Source organism: Protobothrops mucrosquamatus, unplaced genomic scaffold (assembly GCF_001527695.2).
Source record: "Protobothrops mucrosquamatus isolate PMUCROS unplaced genomic scaffold, P.Mucros_1.0 scaffold1124, whole genome shotgun sequence".
Lineage (NCBI taxonomy): Eukaryota > Metazoa > Chordata > Lepidosauria > Squamata > Viperidae > Protobothrops > Protobothrops mucrosquamatus.
This window is the reverse complement of record NW_015387342.1, coordinates 147,477-165,869: the sequence shown is the minus strand read 5'-3', so window position 1 is coordinate 165,869 and position 18,393 is coordinate 147,477. Positions and strand designations below refer to the sequence as shown.

Sequence of the window (18,393 nt, the reverse complement as noted above, 5' to 3'; positions counted from 1 at the left end):
TTAAACCCTAAAAGTCACTCAGCTAAAAACAGCTAAACTGCTTTTTCTGAGACCAGAAAGCCTGTTGGGATAGCATTTCATAATTTTGGCATCACATTAAGAAGTCCATCAGTGATAAAAACAGAGCTTCCAGCACCTATCATTTAGTCTATACAAGTAACTACAATTATGAATGTTTGACTGTTAAGGGTTTCAGAATTCATAAGCAAATAAGAGGGTCATCCTATTAACTACATTCTGTACCAATTGCAGCTTCCAAGCTATCCTTATAAGGAAATCCAACAACAAGCACTGTGTTCATCCAAAAATAATTTTATTTGCCAGGTTTTGGCCAGCCCACATTTATTTTGGCTATAACGTTTTTCATGCTATCTGTTTCACAGGTGTGGAACTGAAATAATAAACAATTAACAAGCGAGGCTGTTTTGGCAGGCATTTTCCCTGCCTCTAAACTTTCAGGAAATACCAAGCAGCAGCACCACCACCGTGCTTGCTAATTGTTTATTATTCCAAATCCACACCTGTTTTCACCTAGGAATCCCTTTTGTGTAGCCTGAAATCAGCTTGGATACTTTGGCTGAAATCCATGTGAAGTCACGCTATTACAAGACAGTCAAAGCCCTTTTCTGCAGGAGAAAATGCACATCTGGAATCAGAGCCACACTGGTTATGCAGGAAATTATCTAGAGGCTCTACAATATGCTTAACAATTCTGGACACTGAGCTGTCACTTCGTTTGGGCTATTATTGTTATTCATATTAAATTTGTACACTGCTTTATCTTTCAGATGCTCAGGGGCTGAAAAAGTAAAATACAATACATGGACTAATTAAAGCAGCCAGCTAGATAGATTTCTCTCCTATTAATTCCAATGAATCTTTATTTCAGGAGCAACCGGAGTCGTAGTTTAAAAATCCAGATGCTCTGATCTAAAACTTTCTACACTGCTTATTACTTTGGTTTAAGTTTTTAAACAGGGAATGTGATGGTTGGGAATCCTTGTGGGGAAAAAAAATAGAACATGCAGATTACATTTCCTATCGGTTTGGTCTTACTCAGAAGCCTTTACCTTCAGGACGTAAAATTTAGGCAGGTGGCTGTTTGTTTTATTAAATACCAAAATGAAAGCTGGCAAGCCAGTTGCTATCCAAAAGGACTGAGTCTGAATGAAATAAACATCTGGGTGAAACCAAGTTATAATTATTCCAACATGTACATTATGTTCCTAAAAGAAAAAGCCCAGCCCAGTAAGAGCTACTTACTTGCTTAAGCTGAGAGAGAGTTTGTCCCCACAGGCACGGATCTTGTTCTGGGCTTCAATGTGGGTCATGGTGCTGGTGCTCTGTCCATCGATGCTGAGCACCCAGTCCCCAACTCCAGCCCCTGCCTGGGCTGCCTTCCCCCCGGGGGTGAGCTGCAAGGAAAGAAAATGTTATTCCCAATATGAAGACATCATTAATGGAACCTATCACAAAAATCCTTCCAATGCTAATAAGCAATGGAGCTGGATCAGGAGAAATGGAAGCGGACATAACTCTTGTTTTTCTCTATGCCATTATACTTTTTGCTAAATTACATGTGTAGTAAACTTATTTATTCCCAAAGAAGTTTCTTAAAAGATAACGGTGCTTGGGGAGGAGAGTGATATAGCAAGCTAAGGGACATCCCCAAATGGTGGCAACCCATACCTTTGCTAAGTCATATTTCTCAGTCTCCCCAATCTCAGAGGGACATTTCAGAGTGGTCAGACAAAATATCCATTTTTTTAAAGTTTGTATCCGCTACGGAACACCTATTTTCTTTACAACCAAGAGACTGATTTACGTTTTCAGGCAGATCTTTTTAAGTTTCAATAAAAGATGATTTTGTCATGAGCTAAGCCAGAGATGCTTCTGCTATTGGCTCTGTCTTCCTGATCCTTGAACTCTAGAGCTACTCCTTCATTGTTTACAAGCAAACTGGACTGATGCTATCTTTCAGCAAGAAGACAAACCACTAACAGTAAAAAGCAAACATCTTTTACAACTCAAATAGTCCGCCAAAGATTTGCTTATCATCAAGTTGTGTCTCCAAAACTTTCAAATGTGTTAGTATCGTTTTATACTGCACTGATAAGACCACACTTGGAATACTAAGTTCTGGTCACCACGATACAAAAAAGACATTGAGACTCTAGAACAGTGATGGCGAACCTTTTAGAGACTGAGTGCCCAAACTGCAACCCAAAACCCACTTATGCATCGTCGAGTGCCGGGTGAGTGTGACCCATTGAGTGGGCGTGGCCCATTGGGTGGGCATGGCTGAAGTGGTAACGTCAGACTGGGTGGGACTAAAAAGTTCAATCAATCAATTCCAACTTTGCAAGACTTTTTTTTTCCCCGCAAGAAGTTGAAATTGACTGATTGAAGCATAGGTTCGCCACCACTGCTCTAGGAAGAGTACAGAGAACAGCAACAAGGATGATTAGGGGGACTGGAGGTTAAACCATAGGATGAACATTTGTGGGGATTGGGAGTGTCTAGTCCAAAGGCCTCCGGCCCTCCGGAAGGTTCCTTCTGGCCCACCCACCTCCTCCCATGTGCTGTGCTCCCATCCTTTCCAAACAGTGCAGGGAAAGCAGGCTGTGTTCACCACTGTTTGGAAACGAAGGTAGGATTCCCTCAGTTTCTCTGATGGAAGAGGGTGTGCGTGTGTCATATTACATTGAGCAAAATAAAAACACACTTATTCGATTAAATTTTATTCACTCATTTGTAAAATTGTTTCCCCCCCCCATACTTGAATCTTTGCAAAATGCCCAATGTGGCCCTCAGACTGAAAAGTTTGGAGAACCCTGGTCTAGTCTAATGAAGGGAAGGAGTAGGGATGCCATGATAGCAGTCTTCTATGACTATAAGTATAGGGCAGGGGTAAGCAACCTCGGCTCTTTTATGACTCATGGACTTCAACTCCCAGAATTCCTGAGTCAGCTATGCTGACTCAGGAATTCTGGGAGTTGAAGTCCATGAGTCATAAAAGAGCCGAGGTTGCTTACCTCTGGTATAGGGTTTCCTGCTCAAGCAGGGCGTTGGATTAGAAGACCTCCAAAGTCTCTTCCAATTCTGTTATTCTGTATTCCATAACAGTCCCCAACCTTTTGGGCACCAGGGACCAGTTACATGGAGACAGAATTTTCCGTGGACCAAAGGGGGCGTGGTTTTATGTGCTGCCTGCATCCTGCAGATGGGGCTTTGCTTGTTTGTGCGGACCGGTTGCTGGCATGCCACGGCCCGATACCAGTCCACGGACCAGGAGTTGGAGACCCCTGTTCTATAAAATTAAATATTACAGTACTACCAATGCCAAACTCAGTAGATGTATTATTGTAGATGCATTACATGTCCATGCCAGAGAAAAATAAGTATTATAGTAGAAGTGTCCATTCCAGAGAGAAATAAGCGTAAGTGGGCTAAAGTATTCATTGTCATGTTTCCTTTACTATGGAGGAAAGGTCTTGCCTAGTATTTTTTCTTTCACTAAGGAAAAACAATAAAAACAAATACACAAACAACACGGTCCTCATAGCTAGTCTCATTCTGCTCAGGGCATTGAAATAAAAACAGTTTCAGACATGGAATCTGATAAATCCTTTGATCTCTTTGAGGCTTCAGGCAGCTCAGAAAGCAATCCTTTTTTTCATTAACATCTTCCTACCACAATATCCTAAGATGCAAAGGGTGCTAAGATTGCCTTCCTGCCTAGAGCTTATTCAAGAGGGTGTTGGTCTATCCTGCCTAATCATAATAAATACAGAACAAGTTCCCTTTTCTTTCAGCGCCCCATTCTTTGATATCTGAGTCCGTTCCATGCTAAATCTCTTTGACCAAATGTGCAAATATGCAGCTTCGTTTCCAAGAGCAAAGGATAACAAACATCTTACCCATTTCTTTTCCTCTCTTCTTTTTCTCCCATTATCCCTTTCTCTGATTCTTAGGAAAGTATTTTTAACTAGACCTTAAGCTAAATTGTACAGTAGCAAATCTGTGGCAAACCTCTATTATGTTTCCTTGGATTGGCTAACAGGGCAGTGAAAAGCAAACTGGCTTTGTGTACAATGAAGGGAGAGCTCTAACTATAGTACTTACTAGCAATCCTAAAAAGAAAATGATTCTGGGCTTTCGGCCAGGATTAAAAGAGAAAGGGAGTTGCAGCATTACATTAATGTGTTGTAACTGGTCTACCTTAAGAGGGAGTTGTAGTCATGGTTTCATCACATTAGTTTTTGTAGAATTTTTCAGGGCAGCTTTACAAGATAGTTATCAAGCTGATTTTTATAAAAAAACAAAAAATACAAGTCAATATAAGCGACCAAAGCAACATAATGATGGATTAAGAATGAATCTGTACAAGATGAGAGCTAAAAGAGGTAAATGGTATGACCCAGGATGCTACCACTGTAATATCTGTACAGATGTAGAGATTTTGGTAGGTGCTAAATTTTTAAATCCTGCATCAGAAGCCGAATCTTGCAGAAATGATAGCTGGCAACCCCAGCAGGTTTTCCATCACCCTTTGCAGCAGTCAAGTTATCTGAAGCCATTGCAAAAAAAAATAATTGAGCAACAAATGCACAGTGGTTGAGCAATAAAGCACATTCTTTGGAAGACCCCAAGGCCTGTGGGAGAGTTTAGACTTGCTGATGAATGCAGCAAACCAGGCAGAACCACCTCAGCATAGCTGAGCAGGTGCCAGCTGCCAATCCAGAGTGGACTCCTCAGGCCTTTAAAATATGAGCACGTCAATTGTCAGCCAAGTGGCAGAGATTGTGCACCTGCTGTTATTTGTGACAGTCGGGTATTAAAGCCAGGTAAGTCCGAAAGCCATTGCCCTCTAGCAACACGCCTCCCCATAAAATATTTGGCTTCATATTCCCTTTGCTTCTATTTGCATCATTCCCAAATTTAGCAGCTGTATGCTCACATACACAAACGGTCCTTTGAGGACAGCCTAATTAAGACTACCTGAACAAGCTGACAAAACTCCTCAGCTTCTGAACACTGGAACACAGGAACCTAATTTCCTGAAAGGATACTGAATTAAAAAAAAATACCATTGGTATATTAAAGACTATTTGAAAACAGGAGGAGAAAGAAATACAAAATATTTCTCCAATTTTCAGATTGGACTGTCCTTGGCTCCACCTCTTTGCTCTCTTTCTGCCTTAATTAGACGTATTTTCACATTACCTTCTTAGAAATGCAAACAACAATCAGATTCAGAAAACAACTATCTGTACACCTAAGTCATACTATTGTAAACAATTTGAAAGGTGGCCTTCACATGAGGCTCTGAAGAGCGATTTTGTTTGCAGGATCGGCAGTCTAAACCTCTAACGGTAGAATAAAGTCTCCACTTTCCCAACAAAATTAGAATCCTCTGTGGAAATTTGGAAGCCCAAATGAAAAATGTTCAAAATTAGAACTGGGCTGGTTGCTTGTTTGCTCTGTTATTCTTCCTTCCCCATCAAAACGTCTTAAGCTAAAAAAGCAGAAATGAAGCACGTGCACCTGCCTGTTGTAATAAGTAAACCTTCCTGTGATTACAGAATGTCTGTTTAAAAAGTTGTTTTAAAATTTTGAATTTGCAGGGGGAAAAAACCTGGTAACCCCGTAAACTGGCAATTTTCTAAAACCAACAGATTATGATCATGTTGAGAGCACCTAAAGTGTGCTACATCCGCCCTAAATGATCATACAGGGAACTGGAATACCTTCCCCTCTGCTTTCTGAGTATCAGAACACAGCCACAGCCTTCTGAATTGGGCACAAGACACACTTCTGACCACAGAAAATGTAGCACTTCCAGAAAGCATAATAACACTCTCCTACTCTTATTGCCTTCCAACTGATTTTGATGGGTCCCTCCTCTTATATTGTGCAAAACAACTGAGATAGACCATGTGCATCTAATAGTCGCATCTGACATGACTTGATCTAAATATTACATCCTGTGGAAATGAATCCCACCATTTGGTGTTGTATCTATAGCAGTGATGGCGAATCTTTTAGACACCGAGTGCCCAAAAACTGCCACACACACCCCACACTCTGCCGCCCACCCTGCCCCCATCCTGCCTGCTCTGCCTTCGCACCCACCGCCTCCACAGCCTGCCACAGATCGCCCAGGCGGCCCTGCAGCGCCATGGCAGCCACGCCCTCCACCCGCGCCCCGCAGCATCATCTGCGCGCCGACGGGACGCAAGGGCGGAGTCTTGTCCCTGCTGCCCGGCTGCCATGTCCTTGGCTGTGCTGCTCCGTGTAGACTGTGCCCAGAGGTGACTCTCCTCCGGGGGGGAGCTGCTGGGGAGGCGGGGCTGGGTGACGGCACACATGCCCACAGAGAGGGTTCTGAGTGCCACCTCTGGCATGCATGCCATAGGTTCGTCACCAATGATCTATAGTATGTCTGCACAAACAGGGCTGCATGTTCCAAGAAGGCCAAAGCACAAGCACTGGGTCTTCAGCATGGTTCTCACGCACCGCAGGGTGGGATGTGTGAGTTTGCTTTGGGAGTCGGGGAGATTCATGTTTATTGGAGTTTAAAAGGCAGAATAATGAATTAATTTGAGGGGAACTTGGAGAAATGAAATACTTGTTTATGGAATGGTTGGCCAACTGAAGGCAAAAACTGGGGATAGAAGAGGAATGGGGTTTTTTGTGTGTGCTGTTCTTCCACCCAGGAGTTTGGAAAAATCCCTCATCTTTATTTTATCCATCTTTTCTTCTGTCTAATGGGATATCTGTGACTGGCCACATACTCCCATTGCTGTCATTTTATGACTTTCTTAAAATTCATAAAAGTCTTAAAATTTCAGATAAGCCACACACCTTCAGAATGACCCTTTTTCATGACAAATTTAGATTTATTTATGTATTTATTTTTTGCAGAAGGAATCAGCAAAAGTTGCAGAAACAGCATCCCCAAGATAGTTTTTAAATAGGGCTATCGGTAGTCTACAGGTAAGGCCTAAAGATGACTGCAGTTGTGCAAAGGGTATAATAATTCTGCAGTTTGACCATCATTTAAACCCCAGATTGCAAGCCTGTACTGGATTGTAGTATCTGTAAATCTAGGGAAGCAAGCTCTAGTTTACCAAAGTTCTTGCTGCACTAAGTATTTCAGATATCATGATGCAATAGGTTTCTAAATGGGCTAACCCATTTAGCAGAAAAACGTAGTGCTTTATTGAGAAAGAAAAGGGGTGAGGGATGGGGAAGATAAGCAGCACTTAATGACTAACGAAGACTGCTGGGAATGAGAACTAACTTGAGAACTAACCTTTGGGTAACCTCCATTTTGCCTCACAATAGGGCAATTGTGGATTAGCTACTAAATTGGAGTCCAGGAATTTTCAGAAAAGTATCAACTTAGGTTCAAATATTTACAGCCTTAAAACATAAAAGAGTTTGCAGATCAGGTAAATATTTTAATTTGCTTCACAGAGCAGAGAGACTGGTGGGGAAATGATTTTTTTTTTTCGTTTTAAAAACAGACATACCCTGATATTTCTAAAATTTCAAGCCAAGAACGTAAAAGTATAATTTATAGAATTGGAAATCATGCTAGGAGAATCAGATGCATCTACTGGCAAGATATTCAGAAAACTGAGGAAGACACTACAATTTCTTGTTTTCGTTTTTACGGTTTAGTTTGGATGACATTTCTCTGTATGCTCAAAAGCATTTTATTTTTCAGACAACACCAAAGGGGTTGGGAATATATTTTAATTTTCTGACATATAATTAAACCTGTATTTGCTTGATTTATAACAAATTTATGGTCTGAAGGCTAATAATAGGTCTTTCTACAAGTTTTATTTTCTTTTTCTTTTTTTATTAAAAATTTTTATTAATTTTTCAAATAAAATATGAACAAATAGTACAAATATGGTGCATTTCATTAGAAAAACAAACACATAAAAAGCCTATTCCGAAATAATCGGCGTTCCCCCTCCTTGCATCCACACTCCCTCCACCTTCCTACCTACTTCCCTCTCCTTCCTCCCCCTCTTGACCACTACCTCTCCTCTTTCCTCCTTCCCAACTATCCTACACATCCCATCACCTTCTTTTCCACCACCTCGGATGCAGTTTAGGGGTACTAGCCAATCATCTCCTCTTCTTAAAAACAAACATTTACATTTACATTACATTTATAAATACACCAAATTTTTTTTATAATTCTACCCCTTCATCCCCTTCCCCCCCCCCCCCCCCCCCCCCCCCCCCCCCCCCCCCCCCCCGGACTTCCCAGAACTGAGTACAGGGATAAATACATAACATCCCAAGTCTAAAGTAAGCTATCCATTCATAATACAAACAAAATTTAACATACTTTATACAAGTTTTATTTTCTATTGTTTTCAAACAAACATCTTCCTTCAAAGTTCAAAGATACTTAACAGGTATCTTTGAAGGGGAAATTTACACTTAGGTAAATCTGGATAACATGCCTGGTATGCAGATTTAACTGCTTCCTACTTTATGTTGGCTGACATTTTCCCCCAAGCTTCTATTTTCTACAGTAGTTCAGGGACATCCGATTGTACTCAACACTTACTTATGTTTAGTAATCTCACGTTTATTATTTTATAACTCAAGGAGGTAGACATATGTAATACTCCTTCCTCGTCCTATTAGTCTCACAACAAGCACCCTGTGAGGTGAGAAAGAGTGACTGATCCAAAGTCACAAAGCCTGCTTTCATGCCTAAGGACGGACTAGAATTCACAGTCTCCTGGTTCCTAGCCAGTGCCTTCCCTGCTACACCAAACAGGTTCTGTGATACCAGTAATCACATTTCCCTCAAGAAAGCTCACCCAGATTACTGTGGGTATTGTGTGAAATATATAGCAGGGACTCCTGAGTATTGCTATCTGTGAGCAACTCTCGGTCATGAAAACTGATTTTTTTTTATCTTTTATGGCACCAGTTTTTCTTCTAAATGCTTTCCAGATTGTCAGATACCAATAATTCCCAGACAACATGGCCAACAACCATACTGGCTAGGAATTATGGAAATAAAGTTTAACATACTGTATATGGAGGGAACAAGGTTGTTCAAGTGTGGTGCATGCTAACTTTTTCCAGTGCTGGAACTCATAGTTTCCTGCCAACACCTCACACAAATATATACACATCTTTAAAAATATAGAAGGCACTTTTTCTGTTAATGGAACTGAAATGGAGGAAAACTGTATAGTTTTGAAGGTTATTTTTGAATTAGTACACATGTTCATTGATCATCTGGACATATCCTGGAAAATGCAATCACCATGTGGTTTGCCTATCTTCTTCAAACTGAGAAATCATGACCTCAGTAAAACTTTGATTTATAAAGGCCACTGTCCATTGCTTAACCCTCACACAGCCTACAGGAGAAATTTCAGATAACTTAACTGGAGAAGGACCAGCATCCTTCATTCCTCTTTCCTATCTCCAGAACTGAATATTAAAATGATGTCATAACATTAATCCTAACTTACCTTGATAATCTAACCATCGTTTTAATCAATTCATCCAGAGTTGCAGAAGAGAAATTGCCTATATGCACCACAATCATATGCTCTCTCATAAACCATGCCGAATAAAATTAACATGGGGACAGCAGCTAACTTCCAGTTAGAAACAACTATTTTGTAGTCTCTCTTATGTTTTCTTCCTCATGGGCCAATTCAGATAGACAGTGAGTTGATGAACTGCATACATACTTCTTTGTGTCCTCCTCTCTTACCCCAATCCCAGTCTATACCCTACAAAGAAAGTTCTCACACATACACAACCAGTGTGTGTATCCATCTTTGTAAAAGTACAGAAGACAATCTGGAGGAACCCAGTGAACTGTTCTCCCTGCCTGATTCATTCAGACAAGGACCGGTTGATGGACTCCAGCATCTTCAGACCATCACCAGACTTATGGAGAGAACAGGGCACTGGAGTGAATCAACACCTTTCTCGTAACACAATCCATGTGGTCACATTCATGCTTCTCAGAGCTACCAAGCCACAAGAATTCCTAAAGCTTTTACATCTGCTCTGTGAAACGGAGGGGGTTGCAATCACCCCACCTCTCCACAGGGCTCACCTCTCCCAGCAACTAATTTATCTCCCTCTGTCAGCAAACAGAGACATTAGCTCATCAGCAGCAATGCAATACCTACCCTGGGGGCAGGGAACCATTAACTCAAAGCCTTCTTGCTACAGGGGCCCCAAGCAGCAGTCAAAGCGGAGGAAAGCAGGACTGCTCTTGTACCATTTTGGTAGGTCTGAGACATGACAGTCACCAGTGCAATATACTGTATAACAGTGATAAGCAGGAAGCTGAACTGGAGAACATAGATACAGTCATCTGCACAGACTGTAGGAAAACAGTTTTACATGTAAACTCCTTGTTTCCAATGTCTATATGTCTACAGCAAAGGTGACCCCTTTATGACTTGTGGCCTTCAACTCCCTCCCAGAAGTCCGCAAGTCATAAAAGAGTCATCGTTCCCCACCCCTGGTCTAGAGCAAGGAGGCTTTGTCTTGGTTTCCCAAAATGGCCCTGGAATCAGCATAACCTTGCAAGTGCTGAGGCCCACCTCCCTGCTCCCAATAAAAATGGAAAGGAGTACATCAGCTTGCACACACAAGTTTCTCATACTTTTCCTTCTTCCACAGCCTTCCACAAGGAAGAAGAAGGGTGTCCCAGAAGCCTTTAAAGCAGGACTGGGAGGAACATCTACAAGCAGAATACATGATGTGCATTTGGGGAGAGAGGGGGTGCTCTATTCATATTAATACTAAGAGTGCTCACTGCTGGATGGATTGAAAAGAATGCAAGGGTCCACTCTACTGGGGTTCAAAGGTACAATTACATGCTTATCCTCAACCCAGTAACAGTTCCTGCCTTCAGCTCAGGTTACAGCAGTAGAGATTATAGGAAAAGACTGATTGTGATAATATGCATACAAATGGAATCCACCATGATTTTCCTAACAGGCTATGAATTTCCTCCACACAAATGCTGGTATGGCTTTTTCTGGAAGAAGCTGCGTTTGCCTTGAATATCCCAGCGCGTTTTCAATGCCATCATCAATATTTCCATGGATAGTCTAAAGAGCCAAGCAACCATGTTTCTCAGGACTCTCCTAGGTAGGGCTCAATAACTATTATAGCCACGTGGTATGAACACACAAATAAGGAATCATACGTTTAGGAAATGTCACTAAATCATATTAAACAAGCACACCAACCATTGGATTTCTCATCTCGCTCACAGACTTTTTTTTCTTTGTCTCTGTGAAGCTGTTCTTTAAAAAAAGTTTGAAGAGGCAGAAAAATAGGACAAAATATGTATTTTAAAGATGCTAGTGGCTCCTGCAGCTTTGGAATGGAGATCTCCTAGTACTTGGGAAAGAATAAAGTATTTCTTTAAGTCCAGTTCAACATGAACATAAAAGGAATGAATGCTTGCTGGCAAATCTCCATGGAAGCCCAGCAGTAAAGCCCCACTTTCTTGACGCAGATTCAGACTGTCCTTGGGCTTGTAAATATCACACTTAACATCTTGACAACAGATCCCAAGAGACCTGCAAGCAATACCAAGGAGAGAATGCTCTAGTAGGGCTGGAAAAGTGAGAATGGATAATGAGGTAGAGCTACAAAGGAATTTAGGCCCTGATATTTGCCAGTGCAAACATTCTTCAGAGCTAAATGTTTTCCACAGGTAAACAGATGCTTCATCAGTTCATATTTTCATAAAAGGAAAACTACTGCAAGAAATACACACTGCTATAAGTTCCCATAATAAAAAAGGCAACACCAGAATGCCTGCCATGGCTTAGTTCCTCATTATTTCACTGGATGGAAGCACTGAACATACTCCAGCTAATCTTGAACGTGAAGCTGCTTTAGAACTTGGATTGGAGGGCTCCAGGGAATGTTGGGGCTATGGAAGCAGTAGACTGGGAAGCCAATATTTGGCAATGACTTCTGTGCTACTACTGAGAAGAGGTTGAGTCAGACTTTTATGTTCTAAGAGTTACTCCACACCAGCCTTTTCCAAAATAGCAGTCTCCGGATATGTTTGAACTACAACTCCAGGAGTTTTGAGACAAATTCTAGAAATGTTGGGAAACCAACACAACCCACAGAATGCCACACCAGGAAAGAATGCTCTATAAAGCCATATATTGGTAAAGTTAAAAGAAACAATGTCAGGAGTGTTAATATTGAGAAAACATTCAATATTCAGAGTAAGGAAGATGATGATGGAAGTATGCAAGATCTATTGGTAGTATGATGTAGGGGGATCTTTGTCTGGTCTAGTAGAGCAGACTCAGTAGGGCAGACTCAGAGAGAAGTACAGAAGAAAAGTGAAACTTATGGGCTTTTTAGGAATGGAGTAATCAAATCAGATCATCTTAACTCTTTAGATGTGAGCAATATTGGAGGAGACCCATAACAGTTTCCACAATACTGAGGAGCTCAAGCCACAATACGGATCACCATTTTGGAACCTATCCTTTGGCATAATGTGACTACAGCTTTTTTCTGGGCCTTCTGAGTGAAGTCTTCACAGTCATAAGATAGGTTAGACATTAAAACAACCAATTCATTGTTCAGGATGACCTAAGATGCAAATGGCTTCCTAGAAAGGAAGAGAAAACTAGCCTTGAAAAACAATACATCCTCACCACCACCACCCCCCCGGTATAATACTGTACAGCGTAACACACACAGAAGGAACCTTTAAAGGACAAGCAGTGCATACAGACCCAGCATCCCAGGTGTTACAGGGCAAAGAAAGAGCCTGGAATTCTCCAAGCAAGAACCAGGAAAATCACAGGACCTGAAGCTGGGCAACAAGCGCATATCAAGAATGCATTAACCTTCCATTTTCTGGCACAGTTGAATTCCCTCCCCACTTCCTTCCTTCTTTACAGACCAAATAAGTCTACAAACTGCCCTCTTCTTGGCTGTATACTTAATCAGGCTGGGCAGGAAGTTCAAGGCTCCAGGGTCTGCCCTATGGACAGGCAGTCTATTCCCAGGCACACATCATCGCTGAGGCCCCACAATCTCCACTCCAGGGAAAGCAGGCAGGTCATGTTCTTTCTACAGTATAGAAAGAACAGCACTTCCCTATTTCCTGCCTGGGTTGAGGTTTCAGTCCTGAAGCCAGCTGCCTCAGACAACACCTGGCTTTCGGCTTCCTTCCTTCACTCTCCACCCACTGGCTTTTCCTTTTGCAACTTTTCTGCATTTCATGCTTCTTCATTCCCTGATCTTCCCAAATGATGATGACCTTCCCATTAGATGTTCCATACCTGCTTGCTGCAGCCAACCTTGAAAGACTCTGAAATTGGCTCTCCATTCAAATGTCTGGCTCTCCTGTTGAACAGATGTTATGGAGCCAACTGCTATCCTTCTGTTACTAATATTTAAGCAGGGAAGGTTAATGTGATATGTTGCTCATTTACTATGTGTATTAAAACTCATCTGTATTGCTCTTATTTGGTGCTGCTTTCAGGAACTGGTATTTGCATTTTACAAATATAGGAATATATATTCACAAGAATTCCAGGAATATCACTATTAGGGCTTTTTCTAGTTTAACATGCTTGTGTGAGTGTATATGTGCGCATGTGCATGTGCACTTGTTGACATGCATTCAGGCAAGTAGGCCAGCCTTCCTCAACTGAATAGCATCCATCAAATTCAACGAACATCTCATCTGGCCCAAAATTATATATGCAGTAATCAAAATGATATAGAGGGACAGTTTGGGGAAGAAGAGCCAAGTCCTCATTGAAAACAAGTTTTAAAGGACAGCAAAAATATCTGGCAGAAACCTGAAAGTCAAAGGGTGATTATATTGGCCTTCAGCATCTCAGGAAGGACTTCAGTGTTCTGCCTCTCATCTTGATAAAAAAAACCCTCACTCCATTGCAGTTTCACTTGACTTGTATGACTGGCAGTTCAAAGCATCTGGCATAGATTTCTACCTAGATTTCCAACCCTGGAACAAACTTTCTCTACTTTATAGAGCCAAACTCTAAGATTGCAACCTTTCCCCTCTGTAGTTCTGATAGAATCAAACTTCAACAAGTGCATTACGTATCTAACCAGGGTTTTCAGAAACCTGTCAATGATCCCATTCTCAGTAAACAGCAGTTCTGCATCTAGTTTCCAAGCTACCAGACAAATTGGGAAAATGTCCCATATAAGGACATATGCAGCACCTGGGGGAGGCACCTCTTCCATCTGGCCAATGAACTTCCTTGGAAAATGCCCACCTTGCTTCAGCCTTATCTAACACCAAGGAGTGTATTTTTATCCTGTTTTCCATTTGACCTCAGCAGTCCTCCCTGCTTTTCAGAACTCAGCTTTGGGACAGCTGAACAAGTCGGGCATAAATCATCCCATCTGCTTTTTTCTGTCATCGATCATTCTCTCATTCTTCTGGAAGGGCAGGGATCTGACATCTATGCCCCATACAATGTCATCATCCTGGCTGTTAGTTTAGGTGATTCTTCAAATAACCTTACTATAGCACATTTTCCCTACTAGGAGAGAGGCACCAGGCACAAGAAAAAGCAGGCCACTTGGTATGATGAACAGAGCCAGGAACCTGAGGAATGGAATTCATCCAGCTTCATACTCCTTGGCAAGTTGTGTCAAGCTAGATATGTCAGAATAAACTCAAAAAGCTTGGGCTTCTCCAGCTGTACATGAGTTGCAAGACCACTCTGACACAATGCTGCAATAAGGAAACCAAAAATATTTCATCTACTTGCCAGTGTGTGACTCATACATCTCTCTACTTGCACACTTGAACTATGCAAAAGTTACAAGCTCACAATGATCTAAAGGAAACAGGCAGCCCAGAACAGTCATACATTCCATGAACCCTCAAGTTCTAGGGCATAGAATTTAATGAGCCAATAGGTTCTGCTGTACTGCAACTGTTTAATGTTTATTTAGTATCTACCCCACAATGCAGAAACCAGACAGATGTTAAACTCCATATTCCTGGAAGACAGCTTCTTCCATCTCTCAAGTCTGGTAGGATGCTCTAACCACATAGACAAAATGAGCTAGCTATCTTGATTACTTTAGTGTTCTACTGTCTGGAATAAAAAAGCATCTCTGAATATTCTGCAGAAGAGACCACTCAAACAACAGAGAAATTTGCCCAACAAATAATTTCTTTTTTAAAACGTAAGAAGCCTCAATTCTAATTCCTAAAATGATTTATTGGAAACCATCAAATTTCAGAACTATTAATCTCTACTTTCCAGAAAAGAAACTCAGACTCTTGCTCAGGACTAGGTAACAGCAGAAACTTTAAGAACTTGATAGAGGTAAATTAGCTGTTTACCTCAGACTAAAAAAAGTCATATCTATGCAGAAGATCTACCTGATGAAGAACATAGAAATCAAGTTCCCTCTATATTGGTCAGTCATGTCTTTTATTTCCATCCTTTTAATAGACTTTTGGATATTTTTTTTTCCTGAATGAGTGAATGAATGAATAAATGAATGAATGAACCTGCTCTGTATTTATAGAGGGCTCTCTAGCAAGTACTGTAGCTACTGTAGGTTTCTCTACTTCTTCCTGGATAACTGCAGTAGTTAAGGATAGCATTCATGGGAACAGATCTGATCTGGCAATCAAGATCCCCCATAGGTGCCCAAACATTTTTCACCCTGACGGAGAACTGACAGAGACTGGAAGCTTCGTCTGCTTGCAAAAGGAAAGAGTGTGGCAGGTGGAGGGAGGCGGCAGGGGAGGCTTGCACCGCCAGGTCCTTCAGCTTCTCCCGCCTGTCCGTACCACTCTCCTCACCTGAAGACCCGTTCCGCCAGCACTGCCCTCACTTCCCGAGCATCTGCCCTGTAAGCCGTTGCGGCTGCAGGCAAGCAGACAATAGGAGGGAGCAGGCGGCCAGCCACATAGTCAGACATCCCCCGAAAATAAGCCCCGATGGGTCTTTTGGTCTAAAAAAAAATGTATTGTAAAACCCTGTCTTATTTTTGGGGAAACATGGTAATTGCAGGCCTCAAAAGGCATTTTGAGATAGAAAAAGAAAACTAGCCTATATTTCTAAGTTGTTACTGCATACAACCACATATACCAGTATGAAACTGGTCAGAGGCAGCATCCCAATGTATTTATTTGTAGTTTTCAGGCAAAATGTAACTGAATTTTAAAGATATAAAACCTTAAAAAATGAATAAACATATCATATTTTAATTATTTGACCATAAGCTGCCTAGAGTTACCTCGGCAAGATGGCCGGCTTAGAAGTTTCATAATAAATAAATATTTTTTAAATAAAGATACCATGCTCTGAGCACTGCAGTTTGCTTATAAATCAAAGCTAAATGAACACCACAGCATTACTACTCTCTTGTAGATTTTTGACAGGTCAAGAGGTTTACAAATTAGGCTAAAGTTGTCTAAAAGTTACTGAATCACAGAAGAAACCTTGTGTATTACAGCAGGAAATGCTTTTAAAAAATGTATTGTGTATTCTTCCTCACTCCTATCTAAAGCCAGACTTGGGGCTGACTAAGCTGCATGACTTTGTCTGAGCTAGATAGAAGTAAGGAATGAGTTAAGAGAATAGGCCACCCAGTTCTAATTTCCATCAGACACCAGGTAACTCATGTAGAAAGGATGACTTTAGCTAAAGTATAATTTTAAACTTAATTTCAGTCGAACTGGCCTATACCTGGGAGCCTGTACAAAAAGTTAGCCGAATACATAATACATAATACAAATCCATTCCTAATATCTGAAACGGAATGCCTGCTCCAATTGCATCTCCCATTATCCCTCACTTCTTTCTCTACTAGATACTTATGCCAACAATTGCAGGAAAGAAGCCCACACACATAGCAGAGTTGGGTGGAGATGCTAAAGAACGCAACTGTCTCTTCCAAGAAAGACCCACATTCATCTTTGCAGAATCACTCACTAAAATGTTAGAGAGCTGCTTCTATTTTGGCTGCATCTCCATTCAAGATATCAGCTATACTGCCTTCACTAAACTGGTCTTATTAAGCTATTCTTTCCCATCCTCATGCCACGAGCTATGAGGGGGACAGGGGGAACAGAGAACTAAGGGGAAGAAAGCTCCCCAAGCAGAGTGCACTAGTCAAGCTCTGCTCTTCAACAAAGCCATCCCGGAACAGATGGGCTCTAGAAATCCATTTCAGTCATCCTGGGCCAAGAATTCTTTAAAATCACAACTCCAAAAGGGAACTCATTTCACTTTCAGGCAGTAGTAACTGACTTCCTTCCTAGTCATTTATGGGTAAGTACTAAGAACTGGATATGGATTATTTGAAAGATAATTATTCCCATGTTAAACTTGAACCAACTTTCTGATCTTCAAGGATCATTCTTCAGAGTGCAAAGGACAAAACATGTGAAAAGTATGCACAATCCTTCACCACAATATTCTGATTCAGTCTGGAAAAAAAAGATTACTGTGGTTAGGATAGAGGCATCTAATCCAGAATGAGCACCTGGTCTTGGAATTGGACATTTTGCCTAAGAAGCACTACAGAAACCATAACCTTAGAGAGCAGTCCCAAAAGAGGACTCCTATACTTAAAAATAGAAGAGTTTTCTATACATTTCCATCTTTAAAACTTCTTCCAAATGGCCATAACCTATGAGCCATAGGCACAGCGTTGTATTGTCCAAGCTAGCATTTGTAAAAACGCAAACCAGAAACAAAAATAAATTATATATTTCTAAGATGTTACAGTGGTAATAAAATTATTACAGACAATGCTATGAAGCTGCAAAGTATCAATTCCTCTTCATATTTTTGGTCCTAGAACAAGGCTCAGGTTTCAGGAAAGCTAAAATTCATGTTCTTCCAAACCAAGAGGATCACATCTATTAATCAATCAAGCTGAACAATATATGAACCATATTCTGGAATAGCCATATTTGGTTTTTAGATATTCCCCACCTGCTGCCTATATAATATACAATTTAGCTGTTGCCATTCTGTTTTGTTTTACAATAATAAAGCTGCATTACTAACACCTAGAGGCAAACAAAGTCATTACTAAAAGCCAACACGGGTTTGTCAAAAACAGATCATGCCAGACAAATCTTATTGCATTCTTTGACCAGGTGACAAAATTAATGGACCAGAGGAATGCTGTGGATATAATTTACTTGGACTTCAGTAAGGCATTTGACAAAGTAGACCACAACCTACTACTTGAGAAGATAGAAAAATGCGGGTTAGACAGCATCACCACCAGATGGATCCGTAGCTGGCTGACCGGCCATACTCAGCGTGTGGTCCTCAATGGAACCGCATCTACATGGAGGGAAGTGTG

The 18,393-nt window shown here is 41.1% G+C and overlaps 1 protein-coding gene across 1 annotated transcript in view; it reads right to left on the bottom strand.

Moving 5' to 3' along the window:
- Window positions 1-18,393, bottom strand: part of PDLIM7 (PDZ and LIM domain 7) — a 53,965-nt gene that overhangs the window by 24,043 nt on the left and 11,529 nt on the right. The window contains exon 3 of the mRNA XM_015820399.2: window positions 1,264-1,415. Within this exon, the coding sequence (XP_015675885.1) occupies window positions 1,264-1,415 (152 nt within the window). The remainder of the gene's footprint in view (window positions 1-1,263; window positions 1,416-18,393) is intronic.